This window comes from Chroicocephalus ridibundus, chromosome 1 (assembly GCF_963924245.1).
Source record: "Chroicocephalus ridibundus chromosome 1, bChrRid1.1, whole genome shotgun sequence".
Classification (NCBI taxonomy): domain Eukaryota; kingdom Metazoa; phylum Chordata; class Aves; order Charadriiformes; family Laridae; genus Chroicocephalus; species Chroicocephalus ridibundus.
In genome coordinates, this window is record NC_086284.1 from 167,326,981 (window position 1) to 167,338,652 (window position 11,672).

The following is an 11,672-nucleotide window of genomic DNA, read 5'->3' on the forward strand; positions in this document are numbered from 1 at the left end:
CCAGATAGATCATTAATTTCTTAAATTAAGAAATCCATGACCAGAGGTATGTAGGCATTAGGCAGAAAATGCAGTTGTTATAAGGGGATCCATAGCTACAGTTTTCTTAGTTTTTCTTAAAGTTATCTCCCTGCAAAAATATTCAGATTTTTTAAAAAGATTCATTTTTGTTCAAAGCAAGAGAGAAATAGCTCCTTGATCATTTCAGACCACAGTTATCTGTTACTTCCAAACTCAGTTAAGGGATAATTCCAAGAATCAGTTCAGATCAAGCAATCAGCAATCAGTCAGTGAAATTGTAAAGTTTCTTGTTCAGTATTTAGTGTTGATATAAATACAATATGTATGAAAATGTTATTGTACTGGATGATTTATACGTGTATAATAATGGTTTAATAAAAAACCTAATTTTTCCAGAAGTGAATGTGAACTCAGTGATAAAGTAGCCAGTCATCACTCTTCCTTTCTCCTTAACCCATTCCTTTAATAAGCTGGGAGGGTCAGACGGTACACAGAAAACATGATGTGTCTGGAAAATGTGTCCACAAGCTAGAGAGAAGAAGGCTGTGTAGAATGGAAACTCTGGGTCTAGGCCAACCACAGAGATGTTCAGTACATTCCTTGTTTGACTTGGTACAGCTCAAAACCACAATTCAACACCACAAATCAGGAATTGGGACATTTGATGAGGCAGGGAAGAGGTGGATGCTACATGTTCAGTAAAGACAGGTATTGCTTGCATGATGTAAGGGAGGAATGGTCCTTCCCTAGGAGAAGGGGTGAGGATGAGAGAATGCTAGTATATAGCAACTTCCAGGGAATAACTTCCTGGGAACAAGAGGAATAATGAACAGGAGGCACATTAAGATGGGTTCAGTGGATAGGAAGAAGGACAGGAGAAGAAAAGAGGAAGGAAAGACAAAACAGGCCGATGGCCACTACTATTGACATGTACGATACTTTGCAGCCAATATTCATAGAAGTAGAAGCAATATCAAACTGTGTCATTCCAAGTCAGCAATAGGTCATCTTTAAGCAAACCAAGGGGAGCCTGCATCAGGCTATTATCCCAGCATCAGGTATCTGAGAAAGTGATGGCATATTGAGCTAGAAAAAGTTAACTGTGCAGGATCAACAGGGAAGGCTGCTGTCTTAGGAACTACTTGGAAGTGGCTGAATTTTTACTTCAATCCTCATATCTGTGCTACCATCACTAACACGCTAGATGGGGGCAGATGTGTAAGTGATGGCTATTTGAAAGGGGAGGACATTCTGCATTAAGTCTAATTTAACTTCAGTAAATACCTTCCTTGGTGGTCAAACAAGTTAAAAAAAGTTTGTGGGGGACCAGCAGGAGGGGACTGCCCCATAAGGGCAGGTATGCTGGGAGATGAGTGGGGACAGCGGGGCAGGCAGGGCCCACACATGGTGAATGAGTCAGGGATGGTGGCAGTGACTAGGGACAGCCACAGCCCTGGATCACTGGGCAAGTCCGAGGGGACGAGGCTGGGACGAGGTCGACCCAAAAAAAGCACAGCCAGTGGAATCAGGGATGTACAGACAACAGCGTGTAAGGTAACGCCTGAGCCTAAATGCGACCCCAAAGCCAAGAAGTGGAGGGCAAGATCCTGAAAAGTCCTCAAACAAGTGACCTTCAAGTCTGCCAAAGGGAAAGGGTGAAAGAAGGTCCTAACAACAATAAGCATGTTTTCCTTATGGGAACAGAGTCCGATTGGATGCAGAAGTTCAAGCAGAACTGAAATGAAATCTGCCTGTATACAGTTGATGCAATGAACGAAAGCATTTTTGTTCTGCAATGCCGGCGCACAGTGGGATTTTCCATCGCATGGAACCGATGCCCAGAACCCCCCTTCCAAACGTCAGTCTGTGTTCTTCCATAAGATCTAAAACCGCACAAAAAGTTAGGAGAGGGACAGGCTGGCCAAATACCTCTGTGGGCTGTTCCTGCGGGAAAGACTGTGCTTTACAATAACAAAAGGTTGCTAAAGCTCCTGTCTTCAGATGTGCAATTTTTTTTCTTTATCTTAGATACTTTTCCATTTCCTTTGACATCGGGTTTGTGGATCCACCCTGAGCAATGAGTTCAGTTTACTTTTTTTCAGCTCTCCGTACAATTTAGTTCGTGTCTAGAAAGACATCAAACTAACCTTTGTGACTTGTATGCTTTTGTTTCCTTACGCTTGTGGCTGCTGGGCGAAGTTTGATAAGAAACTCCCAAAGGAAAACTGATTTATACTGCCTAAGTTTTTTGGTTTTTCGATTGTTTGTTTTTACTGCACCTTCTGATGCTGATTCCACCTCTTTCTACTTAGCTTTCTCTCCCAGACAATATGCAATACACACCAGAGTCTACTAGCGAGAAGATTTTGGCAGGCGATAAATGGCAGAGAGGTAACACGTCTGCAAAAATTTCAACGAGAAGAGTGTTTTAATTTAGATTCTCTTAATTTCAAGAAAAAAAAATAATCCTGGAACCATGCGACTTTATAAAGGCACAGACCATATGCAAGCGAAAGTGTTGTTTGGTAAAAATATTTGTTTATGTCGGTGACGGTTGCCATAGTTTTGAGGAGAGAAGGCACCTCAATCCACCACTGTGAAGAGGGACTTTATCCCCACCTCACGCCAAAATATTCTCACCGCTGTTGTTAACTATTCCACACTAAAGGGGCCGCATGAAGCTGTTCTTGGAAGCTAAAGATAACACAGAAAATCAATTAGTGATAACTAATGTGTAGCTCTTAATTAGGCGAAGGGTGACTTCCCTGCCAAACCTGTGCACATGAGTATGTGCTACTTAAGGAAAGAAAGGGGGGCGGAGTGTGCTCCTCCCTGATAATCTGCCTCTCGTGTAGGCTGGGAGGAGAGTTTGGGCTGCAGAATGGCACAGTGTCGGGCTGCCACGGGCGCTGCCCATGCAGACTCCCCCATGACACAAGGACCGAGGGGACGCTGAGGACTCCGCGCCGCCCTTTCGCTGCGGTGTCTGATGCACCCTCCCTCCCGCCGCGGCCGGGGATCCCTCCCGTGGCCGTGTGTGTGCCCGGGGCTCGGAACCGTGGAGAGGCGATGGAGTGTGCCGGCCTAATGTTCAAGACAATCGTGGTGGAACCAGCGTGGGGAAATGGATGGAGAGGAAGGGGGCCAGGGTGTGTGTGTGGAGCGGTGTGGGGGAGTTGGTGGGTGGGCGGTGTTGTGTAAGCAGTCAGTGCCCTGCTGTGACTCAGCCCCGACCCGCGGGCTCTGGTCTCCTATTTCTCCACTCGTGACTATTTCCCGTATGAGCGAGCTCCGCCACAAGTCTGGGCACCAGCAAACGGAGGGACTGGGGACTGGGGACGGGCGTTCTGGGAAGAGAGATTCTGGGGACTTGTGCAATACTTCCATTCGGGACAAAACACGGATTTTACCTCAGCAGTTCCCGCACTTAGAAATCTTTTTTTCCCTCAACACACAGCCAAGACAGAGCCTCAGCAGTCAGAGGAGAAGCAGGGCAGGATTGCTTTCGGCCTCGCCAGGTCCCTCCTGGACAGGGTCGGGGGGAGGTGGGTTGCAGCGGATGGGGAGAGGAGCTGCTCCGCGACACGGCTGGGAATCTGCGCAACCCCCTCTGTTTCCGCACTTACCGCTGAAGCCGGATAAGGGTTAATTTGAGGCTCGTGAGTACGATAGCTCCATTCAAGGGCTTCCGGCAGCCATGCAAGAAACGGAAGGTAATTGAATCTCCAACACGTATGTTTCCAGAAAGAAAGAGCCAGATGAGACGAATGCAAATTCTTTACAGGACTGTGTTTAATTAACATCTCAATCACAAGGCCGGGCCAGGAGAGGAACCGGAGAGGAACGAGCCGCTGCTTTACACTGGGCGCAGAGGGCACCTTCGCGACCATCTCGTCTTACCTAGGCTGAGCAGGGATGGGGGGAATCCCACCGCCGAGTGAGCCTCGGGCAGGGCGGAGAGCAGGGTAGCGCCGTGCTCGGCAAACGGGAACGCGGAAATCCACGAGTGGGAAAGAATTCTCCGCGCTGTGCTGTGCTGGCTTGCACAAGTCCGACCGGTTAAACTCGAAGTGAAACTAGTAACAGATGATCTTCCTGAAGTGCACGATACACTCACTCCCATGTCGTCAAGCAGCAGGACAAGGAAGATCGGATGTCCCGTCCAAAGTGGTCGGGCGTCCCGAGCCTCGTAACCCGTAACACAGAGCGCTTGTTACAGTGACTTTAGAGACCGCTTCTCTCAACAGCCCACTCCTGTGTTCAGGTACATGGCTTTGTTCTGGGAACAGCCCTTCACTTCCTTAACGTTCCGTAACCTGTTTACCATAAAATGTCATGCAAACACACACAGAGTGTGTCCCCGACACACACATCGCACTGTGCTCCCGAAAAAAGACGGCACACCCCGAAACACACATTGGATTTTCACTCCCCGACGCAAAAACCACCGTGCACCGACTGACGTACGCATCGCTCCGCGCCGATGGCGCACACATTGCCCTGCGTACAGCACAGCCATCGGTCAGCGCCCGACAGCGCACACATCGCAGTTCTCCCGGTGACACGCACAACGCTCCGCTCCTCCCCTACACAAGCATCGCTCCCTCCCCGAAGACGCTCACATCGGTCTGCACCGGCTGACAAAGCCATCGCCCAGCGTACCATAGTCCCATCGCTCTGAGCCTCCCGAAACACACATCGCTCTGCGCCGAAGGACACACACACTGCTCAGCGATTCGCCGCGCACACATTCCCCTATGTACGACACAACCGTCGTTCTGAGTTCTCCCGAACCACAGCGCTCTGCACCCCGCAAACATCCGCTACGCCCTGAGCCCAAAAAAACCCACACCGTTCTGCGCCCCATGACAGACACACCGTTCCGCTCCCCCCCCTACACAGGCATCGCTTCGCTCCCCGACGGACACACACATCGCTCCGCTCCTCCGCTACACAGGCATCGCTCCGCTCCCCCCGCCCCGTACTCCTGTCACTCCGCTCCCCGAAGACACTCCCATCGCTCTGCACCGCCTGACAAACATATCGCCCATCGTACCGTAGCCTCCCGAAACACACCTCGTTCTGCGGCGTCGGCGCCCCTCCTCCCCGACCCCCTTCCCCGAAACACATCGCTCTCCGCCGACGGATACACACATCGCTCAGCGCTCCGCCACGCACACATTCCCTTGCGGACGACACAGCCATCGCTCTGCGTCCGCCCCCCCGCCCCACTCCCAACTACCCTTGTTCTGCGTCCTCCCGAAACACAGCGCTCTGCTCCCCACAAACATCCGCTGTGCCCTGAGCCCCACACCGTACACACCGCTCTGCGCCCGATGACACACATCGTTCCGCTCCTCCCCTACACAGGCATCGCTTCGCTCCCCGACGGACACACACGTCGCTGCGCTCCCCGAGGACACTCCCATCGCTCTGAACCGGCTGACAGACACTTCGCCCAGCGTCCCAGCGCTCCGCGCCTCCCGAAACACGCATCGCCCTGCGGCGGCGTCGCCATCCTCATCTTCCCCCTTTCCCCGAAACACATCGCTCTGCGCCTCAGCGACACACACGTCGCTCTGCTCCACCAACGCTCGCTACACCCTGAGTGCAACGACACACACATCGCTCCGCTCCGCCTTCTGCCCCGCACACACATCACTCCGCTCCCCGAAGACACTCCCTTCGCTCAGCGCCCCACAACGCGTACATCGCTCATCGTCCCATCTCTTTGAGCCTCAAGAAACACACATCGCACTGCGGCGTCGGCGTTCCTCCCCCCCCGACTCCTTTCGCGGAACACATCGCTGAGCGCCCCGCCACGCATACATCGTCCTGCGGACGACACAGTCACTGTTCTAGCGCGGCACCCCCGCCCCCCGCAAACAACCGTCGTTCTACGGCCTCCCGGAACACATCGCTCTGCCTTCCCCGTTCCCAAACACCCGTCGTTCTGCATCCTCCCCGAAACACATCGCGCTGCTCCGCACGAACCACACTGCCCTTATGTCCTGACACACACAGAGCTCTGCTGCCCACAAACGTCCGCTACACCCCGAGCCCAACCACACACACATCGATCTGAACTGACGGACACATCGCTCCGCTGTGCTCCGATGGACAAACACATCGCTCAGCGCCTGACGGCACACACATCGCTCTTACGATGACACACACTTCGCTCCGCTCCTCCCCTACGCAGGCATCGCTCCGCTCCCCGCCCCGTACTAATGTCACTCCGCTCCCCGAAGACACTCCCATCGCTCTGCACCGCCTGACAAAGACATCGCCCATCGTCCTATCGTTCCGAGCCTCCCGAAAAACACATCGCTCTGCGGCGTCGGCGTCTCCCCCACCCCACCTTCCCCGAAACACATCGCTCTGCACCGACGGACACACACATCGTTCAGTGCCCCGCCACGCACACATTCCCCTGCGGACGACACAGCCATCGCTCTGCCTCCCTCCCCAAACGCCCGTCGTTCTGCATCCTCCCCGAAATACATCGCTCTGCTCCCCACGAACCACACTGCTCTTATGTCCCGAGACACACACAGCTCTGCTCCCCACAAACATCCGCTACGCCCGGAGCCCAACAACACACACATCGTTCTGCACCGACGGACACACGCCGCCGTGCCCCGATGGACAAACACATCGCTCAGCGCCCGACAGCGCACACATCGCTCCGCTCCTCCCCTACACAGGCATGGCTCCCTCCCCGAAGACAATCCCATCGCTCTGCACCGGCTGACAAACACATCGCCTATCGTACCACTGTTCTGAGCCTTCCGAAAAACAAATCGCTCTGCTTCGGTGTCGTCGTCCCCCTCTTCCCCGAAACTCAGCGCTCTGCACCGACGGGCACTCCGATCGCTCCGCTCCCCGAAGACACTCCCATCTCTTTGCACCGTGACGGACACTTCGCCCAACGTATCATAGTCCCATCGCTCTGCGCCTTCCGAAACACACATCGTTCTGCGGCGTCCGCGTTCCTCCCCGCCCCCCTTTCGCGTATCACATCGCTCTGCTCCCCGACGGACACACACATCGCTGAAGGCCCAGCCACGCACACATCCCCCTGCAGACGACACAGTCATTGTTCTAGCGCGGCCCCCCCCCCGCCCCCAAACAACCGTCGTTCTGTGTCCACCACGAAACATACCGCTCTGCGCCCCCCAAACCGCATTACACTTATGTCCCGACACACACATCGCTCCCTCGCCAAAGACACTCCCATCGCTCTGCACCGCCTGACAAAGACATCGCCCATCGTACCATAGTCCCATCGCACTGCGCTTCCCGGAAAACACATCGCTCTGCGGCGTCGGCGTCCCTCACTCCCACCCCCCATTTACCCAAACACATCTCTCTGCACCGACGGACACACACATCGTTCAGTGCCCCGCCACGCACACATTCCAATGTGAACGACACAGCCATCGCTCTGTCTCCCCGTCCAAACGCCCGTCGTTCTGCATCCTCCCCGAAACACATCGCTCTGCGCCCCCCGAACCACACTGCCCTTATGCCCCGACACACACAGCGCTCTGCTCCCCACAAACATCCGCTGTGCCCTCAGCCCGACAACACACACATCATTCTGCACCGACGGACACTCCCATCGCTCTGCTCCGATGAGAGACACATCGCCCCGCGCCCGATGACACACACCTCGCACCGCTCCTACCCCCACACAGCTATCGCTCCGCTCCCCGAAGACACTCCCACGGCTCTGCACGGAGGGACAGACACTTCCCCCTTCGTACCATCGTCCCGTCGCTCTGCAGCTCGCGAAACACACATCGCTCGTCGGCGTTCCCCTCACTTCCCCGAAACACATCGCTCCGCTCCCGCAACGCTGCCATCGCTCTGCACCGGCGGCAAAACATATCGTTCCGTACCCTGCGACGAACCAATAGCCCTGCGCCCCACGAAAAGCGCTACACACGCAGCGCGCATACGGCGATGTAACGATGACAAACACATCGCTCCGAGCCCCACAACACCACACAGGTCCCTCTGAGCCCCCCCCCAACACGCATCGTCCTGCGCCCCTAAGACACACGAATGGGTCCGCGCCCCGCCACCATCGTCCTGCGTACGACAGCTGTTGTTCTGCACCTCCAGAAACACACGTTCCCCACAAAATGCATAGATTTGGGACCCCCAAAACTCATTACCACTATGCCCCGACACAGTTATTGTCCTTTGCTTCCCCGAAACTTGTCACCCTGAGGCCAGCGACACACACATCGCCGTGCTCGACGTCGGCGAAGCACATCGCTCCGCTCCTCTCCTACACACACACACGCCGACGGACACACCGTTGCACCATCGCCTCGTTCCCCGAAAACACTCCCATCGCTCTGCAGCGATGCAGCGATGCCTCTACGCGCGCCCCGCGGTATTGCAGCCTCTCGGCGCTACCACCGCGCCACCGCTTCCTCCAGAGGACACAGAAGTCACCGCACCGGTGTCTCTGAGGCGATGGCAAACATAATCGTGTTCACCGTAGGACTATACACATCGTGCAGTACACCGAACAAAAGTGCACACTTCGCTGCGAATCTTTTCAATGAGTCATGCGGTTCATGGAGGCGGGGCTTTCTCTGCTGGTATTTACCTGCTATAAAAGGAGCTCCCGCGAGCGCTCTGTTATCCGGCGCTTTGTGAGCCCTGCCCGTGGGTGAGAGAGATGCTCGTTTGCTGCGATGCCTGAGCCGGCCAAGTCCGCTCCCGCGCCCAAGAAGGGCTCCAAGAAAGCGGTGACCAAGACGCAGAAGAAGGGCGACAAGAAGCGCAAGAAGAGCCGCAAGGAGAGCTACTCCATCTACGTGTACAAGGTGCTGAAGCAGGTGCACCCCGACACGGGCATCTCGTCCAAGGCCATGGGCATCATGAACTCCTTCGTCAACGACATCTTCGAGCGCATCGCCGGCGAGGCCTCGCGCCTGGCGCACTACAACAAGCGCTCCACCATCACCTCGCGGGAGATCCAGACGGCCGTGCGGCTCCTGCTGCCCGGCGAGCTGGCCAAGCACGCCGTCTCCGAGGGCACCAAAGCTGTCACCAAGTACACCAGCTCCAAGTAAGCTGCCGTTGCGCCCTGTGCCAGACCTGCTCGAACCAAAGGCTCTTTTAAGAACCGCCAATTCTTTCACTTGAAGAGCTTTGTCACTGGTGTTTTCCGAACGTTATTTAACTTCACTGTCTTCTGAGCCTTGCTTGCATAGGGACCAGTTTTTCATCGGTTATTGCAGTTTTTCCTGTGTCTCTGAGCCTGAGGTCTTAACCCGATGCTATAAAACACATCTTCGTAATGAAACTTCAGAAACGCCCATCGGGGGGCATCAGCGGCTAAAGAATCGCGATCGTGAATTTGCGATTAGACCTCACCTATTTGGATGTTAGTCCTTTCTGAAATCATTAAGGATTTTGTATTAGGAACCTTAGAATAAAGAAAAACTAGGAAATAGCTCAATTAATCATTTAAGATGTACACTTTGAACGGAGGATTTTTTCCTACAGGGAAGACGAATGGAATGTCTCTACTACTTATTAAAGTCTTTAAGGGACTTTAAAGCTATATTGGTATATGTCTATGACTGATAACAGAAGTTCATGGTATAAGAAGAGTGAGAAGGAATAGAACAGTGCTGAAATCGGCCCGACTCGGGGAAAGTAAGCACCGTAACCACTTCCCCTTTCTCTCATTTCAGACGACAGTGACTTTTGAGTGATGGCACACAGGAAGCAGACAGCACAGGGAAGGTGCCCTGCAAAGAGCCGGTAATCGAAGCAGTCTGCAAGAGAGCACACACAACAGGCAGTGTGAAGGCTCAACGGTAACCGCTGTGTTCAGCGGGGCAGAGAAAGCTGTTAAAGAGGTAAGTGCACTGACCACAAGTAGGGACCAGAAATAGGCGTTTGTGTTCCGAATGGTAAATTATACTAGGGCTTTTCAACCATTCGCATTGAACGCTTCTCACAATTATCAAGAACATGCTATCAATAAAACAGAAATCAAAGCTCTTTTACTGAGAAAATGGGTGGCTCTTAAAAGAGCCTTTGGGTTAAGTCTTTAAAACGGATATTTACTTGGAACTGGTGTACTTGGTGACAGCTTTGGTGCCCTCGGAGACGGCGTGCTTGGCCAGCTCGCCGGGCAGCAGGAGCCGCACGGCCGTCTGGATCTCCCGCGAGGTGATGGTGGAGCGCTTGTTGTAGTGCGCCAGGCGCGAGGCCTCGCCGGCGATGCGCTCGAAGATGTCGTTGACGAAGGAGTTCATGATGCCCATGGCCTTGGACGAGATACCCGTGTCGGGGTGCACCTGCTTCAGCACCTTGTACACGTAGATGGAGTAGCTCTCCTTGCGGCTCTTCTTGCGCTTCTTGTCGCCCTTCTTCTGCGTCTTGGTCACCGCTTTCTTGGAGCCCTTCTTGGGCGCGGGAGCGGACTTGGCCGGCTCAGGCATCGCAGCAAACAGAAGTGCCTCAGTCACCCACACGGAGCTTTCACCAACCACCGGTAACGCCGCTGCCCGCGGGACCTTCTTTTATAGCGTCGCTGTGCAAAGCAGCCTCTCCACAGTGTCGCATCGCCATTGGCTGGAAGTTCTATTTTAGATAGTCGCGCCGCGCTGAGCTTTGCTATTGGACACCTCTCGATTCGCGCTCCCATTGGCTGCCGAAACAACGCTCTCTTCACAGCCTATCAGCGCACGCGCCGCCGCTCCGCCCGAGCAGTATATAAATGGCCGGAGGGAGCGGGCGGGAGCACAGCTACTGCTGCAGAGCTGTTGCGTGTCTTGTTTGGCGGAGTCGCTGCGACATGTCCGGCCGCGGGAAGCAGGGCGGGAAGGCGCGGGCCAAGGCCAAGTCGCGCTCGTCGCGGGCCGGGCTGCAGTTCCCCGTGGGCCGCGTGCACCGTCTGCTGCGCAAGGGCAACTACGCGGAGCGGGTGGGCGCCGGCGCGCCGGTGTACCTGGCGGCCGTGCTGGAGTACCTGACGGCCGAGATCCTGGAGCTGGCGGGCAACGCGGCCCGCGACAACAAGAAGACGCGCATCATCCCCCGCCACCTGCAGCTGGCCATCCGCAACGACGAGGAGCTCAACAAGCTGCTGGGCAAGGTGACGATCGCGCAGGGCGGGGTGCTGCCCAACATCCAGGCCGTGCTGCTGCCCAAGAAGACCGACAGCCACAAGGCTAAAGCCAAGTGAACGCCCCGAAGACTAATCAGGATACTAAACAAACAAAAGGCTCTTTTCAGAGCCGCCCACAATAGTCATAAAGAGTTGAGTCGCTCTCTGCGGTTTCGGTTCTTCTCATGAACGCAAGCAGAAATTTGTAAGCCTCTCTTTCTTGAACGTGTTTGCCTTAACTATGCTCTTCTCCGTTCCTGCCTGCCTACTTTTTTTCGTAGGGACGTTGTATAATTAATACTAATGTTACTTTCTTAAAAAAAAAAATAATAGGCTGTTCTAGTGAGAGGTTCCGTTTAGTTGCTCTGCTGCTTTTTTTGCAATTGCTTCCTATTTTTTTAATAAAATATTTCAATAAAAAGTTTTTGTTCTTGAAAAAGTCTAGACACTTGTAACTGCATTTTTTATGGTACTGGAGTAAACGTTGGAGTAAACATTGTGCCCA

The 11,672-nt window shown here is 54.2% G+C and overlaps 3 protein-coding genes across 3 annotated transcripts; 2 read left to right on the plus strand and 1 right to left on the minus strand.

Moving 5' to 3' along the window:
* Positions 1-8,729: 8,729 nt before the first annotated feature.
* On the plus strand, positions 8,730-9,135 carry LOC134509964 (histone H2B 1/2/3/4/6). The gene has a single exon (XM_063322654.1). It carries the CDS (start codon positions 8,736-8,738, stop codon positions 9,114-9,116), a length of 381 nt encoding a protein of 126 aa, XP_063178724.1. The 5' UTR covers positions 8,730-8,735; the 3' UTR covers positions 9,117-9,135.
* Positions 9,136-9,207: 72 nt separating this feature from the next.
* On the minus strand, positions 9,208-10,537 carry LOC134509957 (histone H2B 1/2/3/4/6). Its single transcript, XM_063322648.1, has one exon. The coding sequence runs from the start codon at positions 10,497-10,499 to the stop codon at positions 10,119-10,121; it is 381 nt and encodes a 126-aa protein (XP_063178718.1). The 5' UTR covers positions 10,500-10,537; the 3' UTR covers positions 9,208-10,118.
* Positions 10,538-10,762: 225 nt separating this feature from the next.
* LOC134509935 (histone H2A-IV-like) lies at positions 10,763-11,597 on the plus strand. Its single transcript, XM_063322620.1, has one exon. The coding sequence runs from the start codon at positions 10,778-10,780 to the stop codon at positions 11,243-11,245; it is 468 nt and encodes a 155-aa protein (XP_063178690.1). The 5' UTR covers positions 10,763-10,777; the 3' UTR covers positions 11,246-11,597.
* Positions 11,598-11,672: the final 75 nt, after the last annotated feature.